This window comes from Nelumbo lutea, chromosome 1 (assembly GCF_056320005.1).
Source record: "Nelumbo lutea isolate HS-2025 chromosome 1, American lotus-T2T, whole genome shotgun sequence".
NCBI lineage: Eukaryota > Viridiplantae > Streptophyta > Magnoliopsida > Proteales > Nelumbonaceae > Nelumbo > Nelumbo lutea.
The window spans coordinates 94,885,970-94,912,030 of record NC_142684.1 but is presented as its reverse complement, the minus strand read 5'-3'; the positions used below and the strand labels follow the sequence as shown (position 1 = coordinate 94,912,030).

At 39.7% G+C, this 26,061-nt stretch overlaps 1 protein-coding gene and 1 pseudogene across 1 annotated transcript; one reads left to right on the top strand and one right to left on the bottom strand.

Moving 5' to 3' along the window:
• Positions 1-5,650: 5,650 nt before the first annotated feature.
• Positions 5,651-13,773, top strand: LOC148876237 (cytochrome b-c1 complex subunit 6-1, mitochondrial). The gene is made up of 5 exons (XM_088951004.1): positions 5,651-5,803; positions 8,488-8,543; positions 10,910-10,994; positions 13,271-13,360; positions 13,442-13,773. Coding segments are annotated over exons 2-5 (210 nt in total). The 5' UTR covers positions 5,651-5,803; positions 8,488-8,541; the 3' UTR covers positions 13,475-13,773.
• Positions 13,774-20,584: 6,811 nt separating this feature from the next.
• LOC148876236 (RING-H2 finger protein ATL78 pseudogene) lies at positions 20,585-21,286 on the bottom strand (annotated as a pseudogene).
• Positions 21,287-26,061: the final 4,775 nt, after the last annotated feature.

Below are 26,061 nucleotides of genomic sequence, written 5' to 3'. Positions count from 1 at the left end.
CGCATGCATATATATGTATAAACGAGGTGGGGGAGGTGGTGAATGGTGATAAAGCTTCCGAAGGTCTGGGTAAGGTGGTGGGAGAAGAGAGAGGAGAATGATAATGAGGAAATGATGGACATTCGGGTATTGGGTTCCCACGATTTGAGACCTATACCCTTTATATATTACTTTATTTCATTAAACATGTTTCTAGAATTTTCTAATATTTAAGTCAGTATAAGTGGCTCGCTATTAGCCTCCGGTCAAATGATTTGGTTTGCTACCCTAGGTTGGACTGATCCAGTTCGGACGTATTCAAGTTGGGCCGATCGGGTTTATGTTGTTTTACAAATCCATAGTATTACACATACTTATATGGAAAATACTTTCAAAGGCTGTCTTTGAATTGGTAGAAAATAAGAGAGAAACATAAGTTTGAGGGTCAATAAATGGAAAAAGCATATTTGTGAGGGGATACAATGCAAGTGGCCAGCTAGCTTTGCTGGTAAAAGTTGGTGGGTGTTGTTTTCCACCGAGACAAAGCATGTTGGTGTCACAGGCCTGCCTGGTCCGCGTCCCTCAGTTTGGTCCATTTCCCTGGTGAGAGGAAACCTCAAGCATAGAACATTCTTTTTCCCATCATTCTCGGACCATCTTCGGGTCTTCTTCTGTCATCTCAGATAACTTGTGTTCAAGAACTTCGAGTGCTCTGCTTTCATTATTGCTCCACACCAAGTCATTTTCATGGCCTTTGTAGTTAGGGGCGGAAATGTATCGAGCTTTTTGTGAGGTAATCAAGTTTGACTCGGTTTAAATTAATTTTGACTGAGTTTGAGCTTGATAAATAGACTCATTAGTTAATCGAGCTGAGCTTGAGTTCAATATATAGGCTTATTTGTTAATTGAGCTGAGATTGAACCCAATGGAGCTCGGCTCGTGAGGTTTGTAAGCTTAATCAAGCCTAACATACATACATATAATAAATAATTTTTATAATTCTTATTTTTTTGTATATATATAAAATATAAAAAAATATAAAAAAATTATATGTATATAATAAATATTATATATAATATTTTTATTTTTATATGTATGACAATAAATATTTTTATAATTCTTTAATTTTTGTATTTAAAATAAAAAATAATTTTTATATTTGTAATTTTATTTTTTATAGGAAATTTGAGTCATAGTCGAGTTTGAATCGAGCTGAGCTTGAACTTGCAAGTTTTTGAGCCAAGTCGAATTTAACCTCAAGTCTCTACCTCAAATCAAGCTTGAGCCTACCACTAGTTTGACGAGCCGAGCTTAAATAGCCAAGTATTCGGCTTGACTCAGCTCGAATCCACCCTATCTGTAGTGTAACACTGTCTCGAGTAGGGAAGTGGATGGAATAATTATAAACTCATATATCTCATAGGACCAATTGTAAAACCATATTATTTGGTCTCTGTTTGGATGAGTTTTTGCTTTTGAACTTTGGGTTGAGGAGAATAAAAATAAGTTAAAAAGTGTTTTGAGTATTTGGTAAGAGTTACTTTTACATAATAATTTAAAATTAGAATAATTTTAAGCCCCAAAGCATAAAGCCTAAAATTGGGACTTAGACCCTTGTGTTGTGCCATTCATTTGTCCTTTTTACCATCATTGTCGTCCTCCTTATCATCTCTCTCTACACCATGCCAATCATAACCAGCCATTTTGTCTAGGGGTGCAATTTAGACGTGGGGGTTGAGAATTTAAACAAATTTTTAGTAGGCCCGAACCCTAACTCTCTGAGGGATGAATCAAACATTGGATTCTCAGGTGGGATTCAATTTCGTCATCTCTAAAATAAAAAAAAGACTAAAAATTACAAATACACTTTTTAAATTATGTACTGAATTTATCAATTTTTAAAATTCCAAATTTTACTTGAAGCGGAGGGGCGGTCCCAAAAACATTAATTACAAGGATGTGTGGAGTGGGAATATTAATATGATTATCCTTAAGGCTCAGTTTGGAAGGAGTACAAATACAAATTTGTAGAATATAAAACCTCACAGTCTATATTATTTTGTATGTATTTGTACTGTACATATTTATATTTGCACTCCTAAAGAAGTTGCAAATATGCAACAACTCAACTATTATCTGAAATGCAGAAAAGAAAAAGTTGGATCTTTCCTTAGAGTGCAACTTGGATGGATTTGAGTTGGGTTTTTGTCAAAATTTGCTATCCTAAGTTGGCTCATTTAGAACTTTAAAATGCTAATTTGGGCCAACCTGAATTGCACATCTAGCCTCATCTATAAGTAAATTGGCACATTTGTTCCCTTTTCTCTATGAATGAGAACATTCTATATTTATATCACTGATTATCAATTACAAACTTTATATAATAAGTTTATAAAATTTAATCAGCCTTATAATTCAATTAAATTGGGGAGGTTCAAACCTGCATCCGAAAGACAAATCATTTGAATCTAAAGCTCAGTTTGGAGAGAGTCTAAATACAAATTTATAAAGTGCAAAATCTTATATTTTATATTATTTTGTATATATTTATACTGTATATACTTTATTTGTACTCTTAAACTGAGACTGAAGTAATTATTGGATGATCAGAACTCAAATCAGGTGTCAAAAACTTTCGGGCTCCATGAACATCCTTATAAGTTGTGGTATGTATATTAGTAGTATACTAAGAGGGGTTCTTCCTTCTAATCTTCCCACAGCAAACCATCTCAACACATATCACTTACATTGATCTATTTCATCTAACTAATTACCGGACTAGTCTAGGAAGGTAGATTATTGATTTAAAGGCTATGTTTGGTTTGAAAGAAGAAGCCAAAAAGAAATGGGAAGGACTCCTTTCCCTACCGTTTCTTCCTTTCTCTACCTTTTTCTTTCGAATCAAACACAGCCTAAAAGAAGATGGATGAGAGCTTCAGACTTGCAGACTCAATGCCCACATGCAGATGCAGATCAGAGGACTGGTCTAGACTTAATGCCTTAGAATGGGGATTATTGGTGGCCTGGTGGGATTTAAATGCTGGGACCAATTCTTAGAACCCGTTTGGGAGTAACTTTGATTAAGCTACATTAATTGAACCGCCTTAGAGAATCTATTAATATTAACTTCACCAGAAAGTTAAGTTGATTTACTATCTTGACCAACGAATATTCTGGTTTTCCGTTTTTTCACCAAACATAGCTTTTGAGTTTTTCATATGAGGTCCATTTGCAATGCCCCCTCCCTTAGACTAGGGTGAAAAGAGAAAGAAAGAGAGAGGCTTTGCACTAATATAAATGCACCTGAATGCAAATGGACTCGGGGTAAATTCTAGTTTAATTCTCACTTCAGATTTGACTTTATTTTGTTTGTTTTTTGAGAAGTAAGATTAAGAAGTGAATGATAATCTCCACTTAATGTGAAAGATGGAAGAAGCAAGGTTATTAGTTTTCGTGAGAAAAAAGAAGGAAAAGTTACTTGTTTGGGGGAATAAGGTAGTAGGCACAATGCCTTGGCCCCCACTTTATATGATGGAAAATTAAGGTTGAAGGAAGAAGGTGGTGCAAAAATTTGCACCAGTTTTTTCATATGCAAAATTTAGACCGCTTGTAAATGAAAGAAAAAATGCAAATTCTGCACCAAATAGAATTGTAAATCATAGTCACAAACAGATAGACGCAAAGCTGAATCCAAGTGCAAAATTTGTATCTGATTTAGATTTACACTGCAAAATAAAGCCAGAGGAAAGGGGGGGAGGGGGGGGGGGGACACAAAAGTGGAAAAGCCAGAGATTTAATTTGCAAAATGTAGTCTTTGGTGATGCTCCATTCCAAACAATGCTTTGAGTTTGAAGTCTTTAAGGTGGTTAAATTGGGACTGGATCCTGTAATTAGTACCCTGTTCAGTCTCAGTTTGGTGGATGAACTATTCTTGGAGTGCAGACACCGAGGACTATGTTTCGTCGATTCTGTTGTTAGATTTCTTAAGAAACACAAAAACCTGGTCCAAATGAGAGGGTGGTGCAGGAAATTAAGGCAACGAGCTCATACCCAACGGCAGCCTTAGTCATTGGATCTTCGACAAGCGGAAGCAGGTGACAGGGTGGGATGAACGGCGCAGGGTGCTGATGGACGTTGCGGACGGCTTGAACTACCTGCTCCAAGGATGGGACCGGGTGGTGCTCCACAGGGACATCAAGTCCAGCAACGTGTCACTAGACTCAGAAATGAGAGATCGGCTGAGTGACCTTGGATTGGCGAAGCTGTACCAGCACGGGCAAGAGGCAAAGACAACCAGAGTGGTGGGTATGCTGGGGTACCTTGCGTCGGAGCAGGCGAATGTGGTAGCACCGACAAGCGACGTTTACAGTTCTCGCGTGGCGCTGTGCGGATGAAGGCCGATAAAGACGTGGTCGGAGGATGACCCTCTATACGGAAGGAAAGCTTCATGAAGCGGGGGATTCAAGGATTGTTGGTGAGCATACGGTAGAGGACATGGAGAGAATGTTGAAGATTGGGATGGCCTGTTGCCATCCGGAAGACCGAAACCTCATCATCGGCCGACAATGAAGGAGGTTGTGGCGATGCTGCTAGGTGAGGAGGCATCAGCCGTACCTGGCAGTTTATTGTCGGAGCTGACACACGGCGTGGATGATGGTGGTAGCGGCGAGGCGTCGGCTCCGGTAACACCACCACTTTTCCCATAATACAAATTACTGTACACATTCTAAACTGACCCTCAATGAAAATGGAGAATTCGAGTAAGAATGATGATGATTTTTGGTAGGGATGTAAATTTCTAACCTACCTGACAAGTACTCACCTCAATGCAGCAGGTTCTTTTGCTTGAAAACAAATTTTAAGGCAAGTATGAGTTTGGGAATTGGAAACTCGGATGGGTATGGTTAAGGTACACTATTAGGTTAAACCGACCCTGCCCCATATTGTCGAGGCATGTGAATTCATCTATTAATTTATGTGTTTTTTTATTTGTTTTAATCAAATAATTAGAAATATTTATATTTATTCATATTATTTAATTACTTATTGCTTATATATAATAAGAAATAATAAGAAATTAGGATCATTTAGTTTATAGCCAGAATCGGAATCCAAATCAGAATTAGAATCAAAATTCTCTGAAATTATAATGGTCTATTCTTATAGTATGTTTGATTTAAATAGAAATGCGAAAAGAAATTGGAATCAGCAAAATGAGATTTTATTTCTAAGGGAGAGACAGGAAATAACCATTCTCTCAAACGAAGAATACATTTTAATAGGAATGGGAATGGGATTCCAATTCCGTTCAATTAAACAGTTAGAACTGAAATAACTCATTTCGATTTCGATTCCAAACCCCTATTCCGGTGAACCAAACGGAGCTTTAGATGCGAGTTATAAACTCAACTTGCCAAACTAACCCACTTCACCCTCGAATGCAAGGAGGATAGGGTGAGGGAGGGACATCTAGATACTTAGATAGAAAGGTAAGATCTTGAATTTACAAACCCATCCCTAATTTAGGGGTTGAACCGCTGGATAAATCAGGAAAATGAACCGTCCTCTTCCGCCTCAAAAGAATTGGTACGGAATGACTGAAAGCTTGGTGGGCGAAGTCAAAATGCATTCTAATTAGCTCCTGATTGAAAAGTTCCAATCCAACGGTTCCAGCCCTTTTAAGGAGTATGCCAAACCATCACTACCCTACGTCATTAGCGTCCAAGGTGAGGAAACGCACCCTTAATACTCTCGCGTTTCTAGTAGTCGGAGTCCTGCAAATCTGAAGCCCACAAACGGCCGGTATCAAGCTTCGGATCAAAAGGTGATAGTTTTTCTTCTTCATTTTCCCATTTTTCCATTAATTCACTCAGAAAATTCCCTGCAATTTTTTCTTGTAATTGGGTCAAAGCTCATACGACCAAATATCTCTGTTCTTTTCTCTTTCGATCTGCAAAAAAGGGTTTTGAAATCAGTATAGTTTTTATTTTCCCATTTCTGTGGCTCAATCTCTGTTAAATCGTTTAGATTTTCTTGCTTGGATTTTCATTTCTTATCTGATTATTCATGATGCAACCTTTGGGTCTGGGAGGAGAGTTAGCGTGTCAACATCAGTGAAGAAAACGCCATCAAAGCTTGATATGGATTGGGAGAGGATAGCATAGTTAGAGAAATTAGTAATTAGATTGTGGGAACTTTTTAGAAGGAACTGTTTTGCTTTATTTTTGTTGGTATTATTGACGGATTGTGAGTCAGTGGATACACGGGTTACCTATCAAACGTTAGTCCTGAAATCACTTGAGATTATTTCTCGCTTGTGTGTCTGCATTTTGATGGTAGCTCATTATCACATAATAAATCGATAGTAGCTCATTAGTACGTCATAATTTGATGATAACTTTCATTTGTGCATAATCATGAACCTTCTGAATCAGTTCATAATGAAGTATATGGCTTCTCGTTGCCATTGTTATTGGCATTATCATTTTCACCATCATTACCATAAGCCTATAAGCCCATTGTCACCGTCATAACTTCTTACAGTGGCATTATATTATCTGCCTTAAAAGAAACACCCATGCACGTCCAGGCTCGACAGCAGGGGTAATACATATAAACAGCTTAAGCTTTAAGCTGACCATACACAAATGCATAAAAATAAAACTTTCAATTTACAGTTGCACCCCAGGCCTTGGCATTCCCCACATACATTCTTGTGCCGTCACTCCTGCAGTCCTGCTCTAGCTAAGCTATCAGCCTGGGTGTTAGCTGATCCAGGGATCCATCTGAATGAGCAATTCAATTACTTTCAATGGATTTGGTTTCCCTAACCAAAGCTCTAAACATTCATTGTGGTTTCTCTTCAGCATTAAGCCAAGAGATAACAACTTGGCAATCCCCTTCAATTAGAACATTCCTGCAACTCTGCTATGCCAACAACTTTGTGCCTTGAATTACAGTTTTCATCTCTGCTCTCTAAGAGTTTTTATAACCCACAGCACTTGGGAAGCTATCATAGTGATGCCCTCTATCATCCCTTACCACCCCTCCCATACCAGACTCACCAGGATTGTCTAAGCAAGAACTGTCAAAATTAAGCTTCAATCTGCCTGTCTCAAGGGGCTGCCAACTATTAACCTCCGTGTTTTCTGCTTGACACATTGGCAATGATGTCCCAAGCTCCCAGCTTCTTAATAGATCATCCGTCTTTACACCATGGAACTTTTCACAAGTTAAAATCCAGTGAGAAGTCCCTACTTTGATTAATTCTGTTAAGCCTCCCGCATCTTGTTCTTTGTTTTCAAACACCCTTACATTTATCTTTCCCCAAATGTTCCATATTACTGCAACCCTTGTACAGTGCCATAGTTGTCAAGGCAATGCCTAGGCGACAAGGTGCCCTTGGAGGCTCGCCTAATCGCCAAGCAGTTTTCTATAGCATGTTATAAAAAACTTTTATATAATTTCTTTTTATTATTTTCTTATTTATTAGGGTTTAATCAACACAAACATTGCTAAATGCTGTATTGAACCCTCAAAGACTTCAAAACCTGAACCAATAAGTAAGGAAGAACTTAGAATGTTGTCCAATCAACACATTTTCTTCTTTTCTTTACTAATTTTGTGTGTGTATATTACTAATTTCTTCTTCTTCTTCTTCCATCTTTTCTTTTCTTCTTTTTCTATAACAGAAATAGGGGTTCAGCCCCTATATTTTTTGAATTTTCTTTTCTTTCTTCTTTTTCTTCTCATGAATATATTGATTTTCTATTATTGATCAAAATATATATATATATATATATATTGATTTTCTATACTTTAACATAAAGTTTATACTTTTCTTATGAAAATTATGGATATTTATTAAGGAAATATGAGTATGGAACCTAGGGAACTACCCTAGGATGCATGCTTTTACTTCAAAAAAATCCATCGCCTAGCGCCTAGGAGATGCCTAGGTGACTTGGCGACAACGCGCCCCCATCGCCTAGCCTCGCCTTGGTGCCTTGAAAACTATGTACAGTGCCATGATAGTTTCATTCATTTTGTGCAGCACCCCAAGATGTCTTGTGAGAACAATTCCATAATATTCTGTGGTGCAACCCATTTTTTCCCAAACAGAGCAAATAAATGACTCCATACATTATCATTGTGATAATAACAAAAAAGCAAGAGCAATGGTACTATTCCACTGAGTTGTTTGTGCATTTATTTCTTAGTTTTGATCCACTTCATGTCGGAAATCACTGGGATTTGACACTGTTAAGGATACAAGGAGTGAACTGTGAACACTTTAAGACTAGTCTTGTTTTCTATTTTTGTTATGACTTTGCTTATATGTCATGCATACTTCTATATCAAAGTATGTAATAATGAGCATATTGATTACTCAGTAAAGGTTACAACCAGATATATTCCTGGGTGCAAATATTTGTTTTGGATTTGATGTATCTGATGGTTGACTATTCTGATGTGTAAGTTTTCATCTCTTTTCCTTTCTTTGTGCAGGCAAAACCGACAGACCTGTTTCATTGAGTTGTTGCTCATCTAATATCATTCATCATGTGGGTAACTGGGTTTTATTTCTAATTTTTAATGCTTTACTTACACAGATGCTTGTAATGTGCATTATCCCTGAGTTTTTACTTTTTTTTGGCTGCACATATCTGTTATTTGTACATTGTGTTGTATATTCATTGAATTATCTGACACCTTTACCTTAATTCTGAGCTATTTCTTGGTAATTCAGAATTGATGGGGATGGTGCTATTTTCTGACATTTAGAATTTCATTGTTCTATCGTTATCTTCTTTCATGGTACACTACAATCATATGCATTGTTGACTAGTTTGTGGTTTGGGTTTGAATCCATGGCTTTAGGTTCATCACATTTTTAAGGAACTAACAGAGAATTAAGGAAATGGCATGATGTGGTCTACCTATTCCTAAACTCATTATTGCCCAGTTAGAGAAATGATCACATCTTGTCATGGAGTTAAGAGATAAGTTGCCCAATTAGGCTTCTCCAAATTTAATAAATAAATTTTCAATTGGTAGGGATTAATGAATCTTTATTATCTTGATATACATGGTCTTTTGACTCTTGTCTGACATTTTATTAGCTCATAATGGGTCATCAAGTACTTAATATGATTACTGTTCTAAGTTCTAGTTAGCATCCTTACCTCTATGTTATGTTTTGTATTATTAACTTCTATATTAATTGTCTGGAGTAAATAGCTATTTATATCTATGTTATTGATTTAAACATTATTTCTTCAAAATTGGAACTTCTTCAACACAAGAGTCAATTCTATTGATCGAAAAAAAAAAACACGAGTCAATTCTGTTAGATAATCCTCTTTCTCACTTACTGAAAGTCATCAATGGAAAATAGAATCCATATTTTGGTCCATAAATAGTATGCACCATAAAGCATTGTTTTAAAATGTGGAGGCATGATGGGAGGCATACCATTTACCTGGAGACGCGAGGCATAGTTCAGATTTCAGAATGCAAGAGGCATAAGCCTTCCGGGCACAAGGAGGCATAGTCCTCTTGAAGGGGAGGAAGAGGAGGAAGGGGGAGTTCTTGTTTTTCTTCTCTTTTTGATGGCTGGTGTCTTGTATTAACTATTAAGAAGAATGAGGATGCATAATGCTAGCTGAAAGAGGGGTTCTGTCAAATGGTGGATGAACTGAACAAAACATGCAATGCTTAGAAATACATGAGCATTTTTCCTTCTTCCTGTCTTCTGGTCTGTCTACTTGTTTTGTGGAAATATAATTTGTTGATTTTTTTCTCCACAGAGGAATTTCACAATCTAGTGCTACTGTTTATATCTGTCTAATGCTTTTTTGTTTTGGGTACAATACAAGGAAAAAGGATGCACCAAGTCACCAACAACAACATGGGGTAGATGCTTGAGATTCTCAGGTTCCACATATGCTAATTGGGACAATAATATGTGAAGTGCAATTTAGTGAATATGAACTGTGAAGAAGGTATAATTAAGATTGAGGTGCTAAGAGATATCTCAAGTCAATCATTTCCAATATCTTAGAGTAATGTCCATGAAGAGGCGTATGTTGTCTAGGTGTTAGAGCTGAGTGGATATTATGCAATTGATACATACTATTTTCAGTCTGAAGAAAATTTTATAGGGTAGTTATATGAATGGCCATGTTTTGGAGAAGAATGTTGGGCAATCAGGTATACAAGACATTCATAATCTGGGAACACTAGAGTATTCAGATGGATGAATCAATGTTGTTAGTACCAGACTGGATATAAAACCAGAAAGCTCACTGGTGAGGGTTTTAACAGTTTAACTGGTCATTCAATCCTTCGGCCTGTAAAATCTGGGACAAGGGGAGCTCACTTCTCACCGGTTCACCAGTTTTTACTGTTCAATCTGATTTAGTTTGACAAAACTGGGATGAGTGGTATGGATTAAATCAGGAATGAGCATATTCATGGGAAATAGGGGTAGCATCATTTGGCAACAAGGTAAGAGAGGGTATATCTAGATGGTCTAGTATCTAGTTGTGAAATGAAGCTAATGAAGTTATTTGTAAGGAGTGTTTGTATTCAAGCTTAAGGTTCTAAAAAGGTAAAGGAAGAGACCAAAATGGTCTTGAGTTTGTGTATGGGGGAAATATTTATTGGCTCTTTTTTTATAAGAATATATTTCCCTTAGGCATAATTTAATTGAGGAGCAGAATAATGCATCATCGCCCCTTATATGTGGAATTAGGCAGATGATGATAACAGTGATTTTGGTGGTAGACTTCCTGCTTTTTCATCTGGTTTCCCTTTGTCTGCATTCTAGTCATTTTGATTTATCATGTTTTTATCAGTTAAACCTTTTTTTTTCTTATCCTAAGCTTTTACTGACTATTTGTTGTTAATTTCTCTTTTTCCAATTCAGGGCAGATGAGGAACTTATTGATCAGAAAAAGTATCTTGAGGAATCTTGCAAGCCAAAGTGCGTGAAATCTTTACTTGAATATCAGGTACTTCTAGTTCATTTGATCTTCAAATGTTCCAAACATGAGGACCCTCCATGGTTCACACCCGCAAATGAAATGAGTTTAGGGTCATCCACCAAAGAGGTACTAAAAGGGTGTATGGTTGAGATGATCAAGAACACCAAGGCTCAATATCTATCACGGGTTGGGAAGTATGCAGAAGGTGATCAGCTGCATTGTCTCCATTCGATCATGGTTGAACATCATGAGTTAATGTTGGTGTGGTGGGCTTGGGGCCCACGGCATGTGCAAATGATGTGGTGGAGTGATATGTGAAGTTGTGCAGTGTGATGTGGTGTGGTGTACGAGAGTGTGCAGTTGGGTGTGCACCCTCACAGACTCCAATTATGGCCTGGGCTGGCCCAGGCCAAACCTAGGGTGCTTGGGTTTGGGCTGGAGTTTTAGGGCTGTGGGGTGAACCTGGGCCTTGATGTCTGGTCTGGTACCAGATGTGGTTGGGCTTGGACTGTGACCTTGGTTAGCCCAACCCAAGCTGGGCCCATCTCAGCCAAACCTGAAGCTGTAATTATGCTTTGTTTTCTCTGTACTCACATTGAGAAGCCAAAAAATGAGCACAAGTGCAGAGCTAGCCCGCACCAACTAGGCTGGAGCAAATTTGAGTTGTAGTCGGGTTTAAAATGGGCTGGTATGGGTTGGCCTGTTGATCCATTTTCAGGGGGCTTGTATTGTCCCTAACTCTTCCCAATCATCCCAAATTGCTCGCTATTTTTATATTATGATTGGATGAGTTGCCTATGTTCGGAGTTTGAGATTCTCCTAATTCAATTTTGGGAATACATTGATTGCTTACGGCATACCATTTCAAAAGGTCTTCAGGTTTCCAGCACCATTAATACAGCATTTGTATTATGAACTTTTCTAGTGGAGTAGCCACAGGGTTTGTTAATATCATATATGACATGAATTGATAATTTAATATACCTTCCAGGACCTTGGATGCTACAGTTTATGATTTTTTTTAACAATTTTGACAAATGACTAATCTAACAACCAAAAGGTGTTTGCTCCTGCTAGATAGATCAAATACTGTGTTGTGAGATGTGAGGTGTTGCTCTGACTTGAGCTTAATTTCATTGTCAAAGATTGGAACTACCCTTCATTCCAATGAATATATTTGTTTCTATTTCTATCATTTCTAGTCTTACCAGTCTATCTCAAAATCTGCTATTTCACCTTGCTAATATCCTGTTAGAATGATCTGAAAAAAGGCATTTCCCTATCTCTATTTGGACACATGAAGGGCACAAAATTGGCAAAAATGTTCTTACCTTTTACTGTTACATCTTCGATATACTTAATCGAGTTCGAGGGCATATTTTGTCCAAAAGCAAAAGGAAAAAACTAATTGGACACATCACTTGTTGCTAGCTGCCCTTTGGGACCTAGGAGGCTAGGATACAAAAGAACCTTGACCCAAGTCAACTGACCAGATTAGGGTTGGATCAGTTGGACACTTGGACTTTGCTTCAACCTGGCCCACTTCGTATCTTTAATTTGCTTTAGGAGCTGTTTGGCATCGTTGCCGTTTGCTGGAGCAATGGTGCCACATCAGCGCCACATCGGAAAAAATGGTGCTCCAGGAAACTAGAATTTTTTTGGAACCGATTTTCCAAAAAAAACGGTGCTCCAAGCCATGCCTCAGAAATCAGGAAGCCATGGCTTGGAGTAATACCAAAATTGGCATTCCCTGGAGCTGCAGCTTGTTGCTGCCAACAGGGCAGTGATGCGGCACTGGATAATGAGTACCAGTGTTGAAAACGTTTCCTGGAACAATGGTACCAAACAGAAAAAGTTACTGTTGATCCAGTAAACGTCCTACCTGGCAGCAACGATTCCAAACAAAAATAAAGACACCCTTCAAGCCACACTTCTGCTGCAACTGCAGCATCGATGCCAAACATATATACTTAGTTGCTTTATAGTAATAAATGCTTGTAGTATTTCAATATTTTTTAGTGTCATGAGTTATGACTTAAATAAAATATTGGGCACACCATCTATGGTTTGAGACATTTAGTAACACTTATGACATCCACTTTCTGTCTTTCTTAGTCTTAATCATAGCCACCTGTTAGCATAGATTAATGGTATAATATAGGCATGCGACGTTGTCATGTTTTTTTCTTTTTTAAATATCTCTATTTTTCATGGTTGTATACCTACTTCTATATAAATAAAAGTCCTATTAATGGAGGTATCCATCAATTGTTGTCATACTGAAATTGTGTCTATTATTACAGGCATGTGTTAAGAGGATTCAAGGAGATGAAACTGGTCATAAACACTGCACAGGACAATACTTCGACTATTGGTCATGTGTTGACAAATGTGTAAGTCTTTGTTGTTGACATGGTTGGTTTAGTAATATCCTAGTCTGGCTTTTCTTCTAAAACTGCTTTTTCGAAAAACAGGTTGCATCAAAGCTATTTGCGAAACTCAAGTAACTGAGAAGTGGAGTTTTATGAGCACCTTATTCTCATCTACTGTTTCATTACTTCCCAACATTTTAATTTCTTTTGTACTCAAAACTAGCCATACTCGCATGGTGCTAGTCCTCACCAACCGATCAATCATGACATTTTTTGAACAGTGAAGATTTCAAGTTAGAGAAATAAAAGAGGGTTCTGAAGTGCACTTAGTTGATGTTGGTTTTCTGATAATGTTGAAAGCCACAAGTTATTTTTGGGTGAACAATGAAGATTCCAAGATGGACAAAATAAAAGAGGATTCTAATTTGATTTAATTCACTTTGGTTTTTTGTTAATGTTGAAACTTGAGAGCTATAAATATGGGGGGTTAATGATATGCTAACAAATAATGTAGTAGCTAAAGTTCCAAGTGATCATGACAGCAATTAGCCATTGCATTGTGGTCCAAGAGAGTCTGTGCTCAATGGGATTATGGGATTGGGCTGTTTATACTTTATGACGCAATCTTTAATTGTAGAATTATATCATGGGGACATGCATGCCTTGGATTCAGATCAAACCAACTGTGCTTGCCATTGAGTCATTAACCATGTTCATACTCCCCCATTGGGGTAGCTTGGGGGGTTGCTCTTCCCATTGTCTCTACGGTTTCCAAATTGCTGAGAGGTCTAAAATCAGAGAAATCTTGATTGAGCTGGAAAGCACAATGGAGATTGGAGAGCTTTCTTGTATAAACCAAGGTAGAAAACGTTCCCTCCGTCCATTAGATGACAGAGGCACATTTGCTGAGATAGGCAGATCAAAAATGTGATTTTCAGACATTATGTACAGGACAAAACCTTGTATTTGCACTGCGTATTTGTATTTGTACATTGTACACTTCCCAAACATTGGGTTTCACCAAGGTTCCAAATATGTTTGTTGTACGATTCAAATGAACAATGCGCAGAGTTTTTTAATAGGATGTTGTCCTTCAATAGTGGCCAGATGTCCAAACTCCCTGTATTTAGGGTATCGATGGCTTTAAAAATTGATACGTATCAATGGATACTTACTAATAAGTAGTGATATTTTGAACTTTGTCTAGAGGTGTTGGGTCTCACTTTGTCTGCAGATATATCGAAGAGTTCCTCACAAATCATATTCCTTATAAAAAGCCCCTGGACTAGAGTCTAGAGGTGTAAAACGGGCTATGCTGGCCAGCACGGTATGGCCTGCGTGTGGCCTGTGGGGCCGTTCTTGGCCGTGCCTTACACCCTTGGGATATTTTAGGGGTTTGGCTTAATATGGCCAACGGCTTGAGCCCGCATGAGCCTGAGTCGGGCTGGGCTGGTTCATGGGTCGAGCTGTGCACCATGCCAAAATTAAAAAAAACTTAAAATTTTAATTTTATATGATTTTTGATGTATACAATTGTTTATATATATAATAATTAAATAAAATAGTATAATAAATTTGAAAAAATATTTATTTTATTAATATATTATATACTATATATTATTATATAATTATAAATTATATAATATTATATATAAATATATAAAATATATATGGGCCATGTCAGGTCGAACCATGCCAGCCCGTGGGCCACAGACGGCATGGCATGATAGTGCGGGCTGTGTTGGCCCAGCCCATTGACCTGAAACCCCAATCCCGACACAGCCCATTGGCCCATACAATTGTGTCAACCTGTGGCATGACCCATGGACCATCGGGTCAAGCTGGCTCGAAATCGTGTTGGGCTACGGGTGTCACTAGTGGAAGTGTTTGTATTTGTAGGGTTACCATGAGTAGGTTGTATGGATGACAATTTTCCTCATTTTCCCGATTCCCATGGGGATATGCCCCGAATGGAGCAGAGATGGGGATGATTTTCCTTCCATGGGGATGGGGATGGGGAAATTTTCATCCCCATTAGTGAGGATAGGGTGGGGACGGGGAGAGCACTCCCTACCCCGTGGGATCCCCACTAATATATATGTATATAAGTATGCATACATTATAAATGTATATATAATAGAATTGTAAATTTTAATTATTTTATTTTTATTTATTTTTAAATAAAAATAAAATAGTTAATATTATAAAAAATCTTGGAGAATGGAGATCCTTGTGGGGATGGGGATGAAAATAACCCTGTCCTGTTAGCGGGGACAGGGATGGGGAGAGGCTCTCCGTCCCCGCCCTGCCCTGTTGCCATTTCTAACCACGTGTCCATATTGCAAGGGTTGCCGTTGGATCATTCCCAAAAATCAGCTTAAGTTGTACTTATCTATCATAATGCAATAAAGTCAGGTTAATCTAGTTCTATATTGATCTGTCCAAGCTGATCTGATCCAAATCTCATAGATGGGAGTACGACCCACCTCTGGTTCTACCCCTTGAAAGATGAAACTGGTTTCAAGTTATGCGGCCAGACCAATCTATGGGTGTATATGGTTTAGTCTAGCACCCCAGCCTATTTTAATTATCCAGGAAAGTATGAATGGATTAGATTAGAGCCGCAACTTGTGACTTTAACCATTTGATTAATCAACTTTAACTTGAGTGTGCTTGTGGCTTTTTTATTCAGTTTTTATTAGTACATAGATAATTGTTAGGTAGCTGAGAGTTGACTTATTAGTCATTAGAGAGCTATCTATGATAAAAATAATAATAAAATACTGATTTGTAGTAGCCCAAAATAAGGGAGTTCATCTCTTTAGCCATGACTGCGGCATTTCTCTTCTCCCTCAATTGGAGAACATAAAGTTACATATACACTTGCAATAAGCAAAGTTCAATATTCGTTTGATATTTCTCATTAATCAAATCTAGTTCATGTAAACTATAGTCATATGATATCTATATTAGAATTTTAGTTATTTTTTATTATTTAATAAATTATATTGTTTAATGACACTTTTGATTAAAATAATTTCATAAAAAGTGTGGAGTTGAATTTTTTATCAAACAGAAGTCGGAATAACAACACCTCTTTATTAATCAAAATGCCTATCAAGAAAAGAATCTCTCATTGAATTATCAAATATCTCCTTGAAATCAACTTTTTTCCCTTTATTTCAATTTTATCATTTTTAATTTAAAAATAAAGGTTCAATTACAGATAGGTACCTTGAACTTTTAAATGTGATACTTAAGTACCCCAAATTTCTAGAAATAGACACCCTGGTCCAATACCGTTAACCCATGTTATGGTATGGTGTACAATCAAACGTTATGGGTTAATGTTTTATTATTATTATTATTAATCATTAGGCTTATTACAAACACTTAGAAAGAAGAGCAGTTTGGGGGTTTTGGAATGTTTTAGAGTCGCATGTAACTTCACATATAACTGATAGGATACTAACAGTTGAGTTGGGATGTCAATTTATGGGAATTTAGAGTACTCAACTACTGCATTTGAAAGTTCAGAGTACCTATCAGCCAATACCCACAAAGTATAAGGTGCGTATCTATAATTTACCTTAAAAACAAACGAAGCACCGAAAAGAAAAGCTAAAAAGCCTAAAATAATGTCTCTTATAATGCTGAACAGCCCTCAAAGTACCACCACTCTGATTCCCAACTTTAGATCTACGTCATTTTAGACCTTGACGAAGGGAATACAAGGTGGGCCATGGCCCATAAATTTATCCCTTTATTAGATACGAGATGAAGCCCAGTTGTTAAATATATTATTTTTAAGGTTCAAAATATTGATACGCTCGATATATGGGTGTATCAGTGAATCGGTACTATTTTTTATATATTTTTTTGAAACTGGTTCAGGGGGCCAGCTTAGGTTTCCTCCATCCCCTGAACCGGTCAGACCCCTGATACACCCATTATAGGGGCGTATCAGTGGAATTCTAGAACGATACGTATCAGTCGATACGGGCTGATACGTATCGATACTTTAAACCTTAATTATTATTATTCTTAAATCCCGGGTACATGAATAAGTGTATAGTCATTTTAATATACTTGCAAGAAAGAAGTATGAATGCATTATTATTTTAATATAGTCATTTTAATATACTTGCAAGAAAGAAGTATGAATGCATTATCATTAACCGAGCAAAACCCATGAGACAGAATCCTCCTACCAAGGATTCTGTTACTTGCTTGGATCATTTTCGAAGGATTCTGCTATCCAATCTTATTATATGATCCACTCTACAGTCTTCCAATCTCTGTTGTGGGAATCGTTTCAACTTGAGTCAGGTAGAGCTTACATCAAAATCTACAACTTGTTACAGCACAATTAGGCTTGACCATTGGAGGAATCCAAGGGTTTTGCTATTGCCATACCTCATCTCGCAGCAAAGTTAAAGGGTAGTGATATTGTCGGGTTGCTGACTATGAAACTTGACTAGAGTTGAGTGTTTTTTTTATGAGTTATCATGCACACTGATCAAGAGAAGAGAGCATGGGGATTGGTGAGTTGTTGAAGTTGGTAATGCTTTTCTGATTATATACTCAAAAGAGTTATTAAGGTACACGGAATTAGTACAAGATTTCACACTTTTTGTTTCTTGGGTACAGTAATCTGATGACCATCTCAAGTGTCAAGTCCTATGGAGGTCTGAATGAGCTGTGAGTACATAGAGATGTATTTTTAACCTTAAATCCCTCTGCTTGTCATCTACTTCCGAGACGCGTTCTTCTCTCTACTATATTTAATTGGACCTGTAAGATAAGGTTTCTGAAGCCATGAATTCCATGTCAAAATATTAATCCAGCTTGTGGATACGAGAGTTCATAGAAAGAGCTCAAGAGTAAAGAAACTGGAATTGTCCAAATCTAGCTCAGCTCTTATAGTAAAGACCCAAGTGCTAGAAAAGAACTTGTTTGGCCAAGTGGCAAGGGGCTTTAGGTTGAAATTTGCCACGTAAGTAAAGGATGAATAAAGGAAAATGTGGGACCCTTTTGGGCCTACACCCTCTTGCCATGTGGAAGACCCTTGATGAACTCCACTTCATTACTAAGTTTGAGTTTGCCAATTGATGGAGGGTGACTTGACCCGACCTCGTAGCATGGGGACACGTGGACATGACCTGGCATAAGTTACAACTCAGCGTGACAGGTTGGCCATAACTCGGCGTAATGAACTCACTGGAGCCCGGCCAGACAGCTCGGTGGACGATTGTCAGGAAATAACATCCAGTTCACCCCGAATTCTCTCCAAGGGTGGAGCGAACCGAGCTCCCCCCCAGCGAGGGGACCTGAGCTCCTCCCATTGAGCCCCGAGCTCTTCCTAAGAAGGGAACACCCCAACCTACGGCTAAGTATCCCGAAGTGTTTCTACTTTGGGTCCGCACCATTAACACTCCTGTCCATACTTGCCTAAGGCCCGCTTCAAGCATAAGCGTCTCGGTGCACCCCCAACACCTCGGTGTAAGGTAGCTCGGTGCAAAGTAGATCGGAAACCTGCAAGAAAGATCTACCTGACAACAGTACCTGTCGAATCTGGAGGCTGCACCCACGTCCCCTGTCAGGCGGCATCGTGCCTGCCATTTCTGAAAAATGTGGCACGCCTGACAGGTCCATACCCTACAACGACTGCCTACACCTGCCACCTCAGCTCTGGTAGTAACGGCTGTGGCGGAAATGGTTACGCCTGATTTGACAGAACTCCAATATAAAATGACCCCGATCCCCAAGGAGCAAAGGTACTGAACTTGTGCCATCTGCACTCTTAGCTCTCTCTTTGCATTCTCTACAGTTCTCTCAGAGTTCTAACTTAAGCATCGGAGTGTTATCGTCGGACGAGCTCCCCAGGAATTTTTCACCTCCCTCTTCTTCTCAGGTACCGTTCATCACCAGATAGAAGCTAGGTTTTCACAAGATAGGAGTGTTCAGATCGCGTTGCATCACCAATGTTTCTATAGATTTGATTGTGATGAATTTAATGCTTCTAAGGTCCACTTTTAAGTTTGGATATGTGAGAACAATTCTTACATAATTCTAAAGATAAAAAATTTGTAGTGTATCGACTGATACATATTATATGGTTAGGTCATTGATACGTTAACTATGGGTTTTTGGGGTTTTGACCCACCATTTTCAGGGGTTAGGCAAGCCTTAGACCACCCCCTGACCAATTTTTGAAAAAAAAAACTAACTAAAGTAAAGAGTGCGATCAAAACAACTTATACACCCAATCTGGCATATCGGGGTGTACTGATCATGGTTTTTAAAATCGAACCGGTGACCGAATCGGTCAGGGGTCCGATTACTGGTTTGAACGGTCCGATTGTTCGATCCAAACAGCCAGCCCATTCTGACAAAAAAATTAAAAAATTGGAAAACGGTCAAAATGGTTCGAACGATTAATCAACCGGTTCAACGGTTTATTAACCGAAATCAATGATTTTAAGAAAAAAAGCAGATTTGAAGAAAAAAGGAACCGATCAAACCTGGTTTTTCTGATCGGACGGTTAAGTCCGGTCCAATTTTGAAAACAGTGGTACTGATACTTTGAACCATGTATAAACCAAAAAGAGAATGCATAGAGAACTTTGGTTTCTATTGATCCATGATATCATAAAAATCCCACCATTGCAACGCTTGTCAGCCTAAGATTTTACCATTATAAACAATGGCCATTTCTGATCCATCATATTATATCATACATCAAATTGCCAACCGTTCTTTTTGGCTGATACATAAAAACATATATTTGAAAATACCAAATTAAGACTAAATTATCACACTTAAAATAATTTCTGGCTCCCACTTTAAATCAGAAGAAATTGATTAGAAGCAACCAGCTCAAAGTAATCTCAACGTGACTACTAGGTAACAAATACCACTTTTTAGTACAACTGATTTGAAGCTCTGAGTGGTTTCCCTCTCATCTTCCATTCATTTTTTCCTTCATTGGATAAGAAAAAAAAACCATATTTCTTCGTTTTTGCTTCCTCGGTTGATTCTTTTCCTGCTCCAACCCCATTTGTTGAAGAGTATAGTAAGGAAGAAAGAAGCAGACATAAGGAATCACACATTCTCAGATTGTACAAGTTACAACTAGTACACACTCTTTTTCTCTGGTGACTAAGATACTGGGGTCCCCACCATGTAGCCCCAAAGTTCAGAAGGTCTTTAAAAAACTAAGGTCTACTGCTGAAAGTGCACCAACTAACAAATACCCTGATGACCACGTAAAAAATCTTCACGTTCTAGTGGGACAATCCCTCCGGCGAATACCGGTGCCGGCGACGTTGTCATCGTCGTCTCAGATGAGCTAGCTTGGCTGCTGCAACCAACAATTTTCTGACACGTTTCAATCAGGCAGTGCCTACAGGTTGGGCATGACGAGTGTGAACTCAGCCATTTATCAATACATTGGATGTGAAACCCATGCTTGCATTTGGGTAGGATCCTGACTCGTTCCCCTGGACAGAACTCTGATAGGCATATAGCACATGCCGAGTCCAAGCCAGGTAGCTCTAACCCAGCTGAGTAAGTTAGAGTGGGGAAAGCCTTGAGGGCTTTCCTCTTGACTCCAGTGTTGGCCAACTTCTGGCTCGTTGTGTTGGAGGTGACTCGGCTAGACCACCTCAATGCACACCTAATGATGGAATTTAGCCCCAGTGCACAAATCAAGGCACACAAAAGAACTGAAAGGATCATTATTACATTGGCATCCAAGCTACTTCCGGTGGTGTACGGGTCTGATGAGTCTGATGAGTCAAGGACGTTTGCCGTGCCAGCCACCGGCGGCGCCTTGCCCAGTGACCGGTAATGAGAATTGTGTAGAAGCAATCTTCTTGAGTGAACATATCTTGGAACAATTTGGATCAATTGTGAAGGATCAGCTGAGGAGGAAGAAGGAAACATGTTGGGGACTCAAGAGTTTGCCTTGAGATCACTTGATGGAAATGGAAATGGAATTCCTTGTGGATGGTTGTGTGGGGTGATATATAGAGGGAAAGGCTGATTCGATCATCTTTTTCAGCTTAGTATTTTAATAATTAAGCAGGAATGGTTGAGGGTTGAGAATATTCAACGCATTAAGAGATTCTTCAAAATTAAAATTTTCTTGGCTTATTAGGGTTATGACTTAATTCAATTCTATTAACTAATAATTTTCCCATAATTTGGAGCCTCCACTATGCCCATGGCCCATCTAATTTCTATGGCCCTTCCAATCAAGATGGGCCCATGCCACTTTCTACATAAGAGACAATGCCACGTGGCCACATTTCTGTAAGTAGTCATGTCTCTAATTGCTATTCAGGCCCCACATTGTCTAGTTGCCGTGGAAAAGTTATCCGCTGTACATAGTATTTTACTATTTGTTTGCAGCTGAGTTAAGAAGACACATTAAAGTTTTTTTCATCTTCAGACTCAACTCAACTCATTTAGAAGTTTGGTTTATAGTCAGAACTGGAATCAAAATTAAAAATTTTCAAAATTGAAATTGAAATGGTGTATTTCCACAGTCTGTTTGATTCAAATAAGAATTGGAATGAAAATTAAAATTAATTGGAATGGGATTTAATTCTTACATATTGGGGCAACCACTAGCAATGGAAATAGAATTTCAATTCCGTCAATCAAACAATTAAATTCGGAATGGCCTATTCCAATTCTAAACCTCTATTCTTGCAAACCAAACAGGCTCTAACTGGGTGATCTGAGAATGCATAAGAAACCTGTTCATAAAACTTTGCCTTATTAGTAGTAAATGCCAATATGCCAGTCAACTCATGACTCGAAATTGACTCACCTCATATGAAATCATAACTCAAATCAGCTGGCTTCTGTGAAGCCAAAGATTTAACTTTATAGAGAAAAGCAAGCAACCAAGAAACTGTTGAGTTTTATTTATTTGAAAAATGCAAAATGGTAAGTTTGACTTGGCTCAGTTCCCGTTCCATGGGAGCCGAGTGACGTTTCCAATCATAGCGAGTCACACTGAGTCGCTGCTACGAAGGTAACACTGAGTCACTGATCACTTTCAAAGATTCCGATTTCCACATGCCTCGACGGCTCCACTCAAGTGGAAGGTTTGCCGACCTGTACGCCACAATCTTGCACATAACACCAATGGCCTATTGGCAATGTGTTGAATTGAACTCGTTTATTTAATCGCAATTCTTATCATCTATTCATTTGTCTTATCTTCTTGTCTTACCAATATATTAAAATCCATTTATTTATTTATTTGATTTTGTTGCTGCTTAGGATGGGGCCGAGGGCAACATGCTGGTAATTTTGCTTCTTGCCAAAGCTGATGTGTCTAACCTAAGAGCAAAAAGAAGAGAGTATATATCAGAGGCCCCAGGTGTTATCCAAGGGTGGAGATTCCAATGATCAAGTTAGTCAAGTGCTTGAGAGGGATTGGACCAGGCTTGAGACGAGGGCTCAAATGATGTCATTCAAGAGAAGGAAAGCTAGAGAGCAAGAGTGGACTAGATGGCCTTACCTTGAAGCTGGGCACCCCCTTTTATACTTGACCTTGCCATGGAGTGGTTGGAGGCAGTTAGAGGTGGATGACCAGGATCTCATCTGGCCGATGCCATGTGGCACCATCTGCAACTTTGCCATATGCCCCTACATCATTTGCCCCCCACTCTCAAGGTTGTAATGGTCGAGGTCGAGTGGTGTGTTGAATGGAGACCTCAGCTTCGGCCAAAGAGAGTAGTATGATGCTTCCTGGAGGCATTGAATGGTGCATCAGGTGAGGGCCTTGGCCTGGTCGATGAGAGCACAATACAGTGGCATGGAAGTGTTGACCTCGACTGTCGAGAGATCTACTTGGTCATCTAGTGGTTACTACTTCCTTGTTGACTTCTCACCTCTTCGGAGGATCATAGTGGGTTGAGAGAACGGGGCCATATCTAACATGGGTGTGAGACATCCACGTTCATCGGCCATGCTCTGTACGAGCGTTGTTGTGGATTTGTACACAAGATGGGCATTGATGTCAATCGGACGTGACCGTGAGCGAGATGGGCGATGGGTCGCCCAGCTTAGGTTGCTTTTGACTTGGGTTCGTTGGTTGGACTGGCTAATGTCTTTGGCATCGTTTTGCATTCCTGAGGTCAACGCCACATGGCACATATCGGTTCGAGCTGCTAGGTCGACGACTCTATAGCCATTGGATTGAAGCGATCTGAACTATACATTTTCCTTTAAATAGAGTCGCTAGTTGAGGTAGCTTCCTACCATTTTCTTGCTTCTACTTGTGCTTCCATAGACCTCAGCCACCAACCAACCAATTCCTTAGTTTTCTTCCTCAAACTCATCTTGTTAGGTAAAGAACTACTCCCAGAACAATGTCATACTCAAACTTTGGTCCCGAGTGCTACGACTTTCCTAACCTCTCTAACACTAGTACTCCATGCTCCACCTCATCCAACAACTAGGACATCGGCAATGAATCTGAGAGCTTCCCTCGAGCACCTAGAGTCCAGGTATTGAGGGAGAGGACCTCCCCTAGAGGCACTGAGTGCAACCAACAGGGTAGGGAATCTCCTTATGAAAGTACTGACTCTATGAGGTCGAGGGGAGACGTCATAAGGAATGCCTTAGCACATCCCAAAGCTGTGGAGTAGGAGGAGGTCGAGGACCCAACCCTCGAGGAGCTAGCTGAGGCCAAAGGCTGAGGTGTAACACTAATGCGTTATCCGCACTCCGACCTAGACAATGAACTCAGCAAGGAGCAAGTGAGGGTTATTGCTAAAATGTACCACATTCCTGGGGGCTATAGGATTAAAGTCCCTAGCGTCGGTGACAAGCTATGGCACCTAACAAAGAGGGAGGTGTGTGTGCACAAGCACTACCTCCACTTCGGCCTTCGATTCCCCATTCCTTAGCTCATCTCCAAGATCCTCAATTACTACAACATCTCCCTTAGTCAGTTAGCTCCTAACACCATTAGGATGATCATAGTCGTGCTGGTGATTGCTCGCCTCCGAGGTCTATACATCACCATGAACATCTTCTGATGATTGTTCACCTTAAGGAAGCATCTAGCTGGGGCCGACTTATTTTACTTCTAGGGCCGACGGGTAGAGTAGTGGACAACCTGTTGTCCATCCACAATTGGAAGAAGTATTTCTTCGTGTCTTGTCCAAAGGGATGGCCCTTCAAATCTGACTGGGGGAGGTCAAATATCTTGGTCGAGAAGATAAGGCCATATAATAATGATGAGGAAGCCGACGTGATGACACGAATTTGGCTGATGGGGACGATTCGCGCCGAGCCCTTGGTAGCGGAGAAAGCCTTGGTGTAGGTTGGTCTCAGCCTCATCCGCCTTGATATGGGCACTCCTGTTGTCGGCTATCTACATCATCTTCCTTCTTTTCTTTGCATTCGTACTGACATTTCCCTTTATGTGTTGCAAAGATGGATAGTGGAATCAAAGAGCACATTATGTAGATGGCCAAGTCCACCAAGAGGGGCTCGGGCGAGGGGCCACCAGATAGGCCTAACCTGAAGGAGGCAATCGCCTCGGGTGAAGGCGCCCATTGAGGCTGAGAGGAGAAAGGTGCCCATACCCAAGAGACCTATCGAGGCCCCCCAATCTCTGAGGGGGAAGAGATTGGTAATGAAAGAGCGCCCAACCAAGGGCACCGCTAGGGGCTTGCGGTAGTCGGGGCCCCACTCTTTTGATCGCTATGACGACATGCTGTTGGCGGCAAGAAGAATCTTCCACCCTAGATGGAGCGTCTAGGAGGGCAACACTCTGAGCACCCTGGGGGTCGGCCGAGCCCTGGTAACCAGGATGCTTTCAGAAGGGGATAGGCAATCCTAGTCCCAGGTGTCCCTCCAAGGGGTTTGGGACACTTTGCTATATCGGTTGGCCGAGGTGAGGCTTCTTTTCTTTATACTTGACCAATTTTCTTCTTTACTTTGCTTTCTCAATTGACGATCGCTTGTGCCTTACAAACATCTTCCACTGTCATTGGCCTGTGTGAAAAGGTGGAGGTCCTTCAATAGATAAGGACCTCCTAGGAGGAGATCAACCAACTGAACCGTCAGCTAGCCGAGGTGCAGGCAGGTCAGGAGGCATCAATTGCAGCAACACATGAGAAGCGTGATCGCCGGAAGGAGATGGAGGTCGAGGTCTCGGCCAACAGGGAGCAATTAAGGGTTGCCCAGGCCTCTTTGAAGGAGGCCGAGGAGAAGCTACAAGATGCGGAGAAGGCTCAAGAGGCCTCGGCTAAGGTTGTCAAGGAGTGGAAGACCATCGGGGCCTACAAAGAGGAGATGGCCTGATTCGGTGTCACTTCGTACTTGGAGTACATCAAAGACACGAAGGCCCAAGTTTTGGCACTCCATCTGGATTTCAACGTCAACCTGCTAGGGTCCAACTCAAGAACAATCCGGCGACCGAGGCAACCTGAAGCAGCCGATGAGCACATGGACATTCAGGACTAAAGATGCTTCACGCGGGGCCAGGGTCTTCTCCAAGGAGTTTCTTTTTTGTCTATTCTCCCCCAACTGAGGTCAAGTTTTGTAAAGATTATAGTGGCATACAGTGCAAAGGAAATGAATGAAAAATAGATTGAGTTTTTGCCTATCTTGTTACTGTTGGACAGTTTTGTATGCCCTTAGCTTCAATCAGAATGATGTACTTTATGAGTTTATTGTAAATGAATAAA

What these genes read in the sequence shown, in the direction of transcription:
- LOC148876237 (XM_088951004.1), top strand. An exon ending in AATCTTTACTTGAATATCAG is followed by an intron (nt 10,995 to 13,270) that starts GTACTTCTAGTT and finishes CTATTATTACAG; the next exon opens with GCATGTGTTAAGAGGATTCA. An exon ending in GGTCATGTGTTGACAAATGT is followed by an intron (nt 13,361 to 13,441) that starts GTAAGTCTTTGT and finishes TTCGAAAAACAG; the next exon opens with GTTGCATCAAAGCTATTTGC.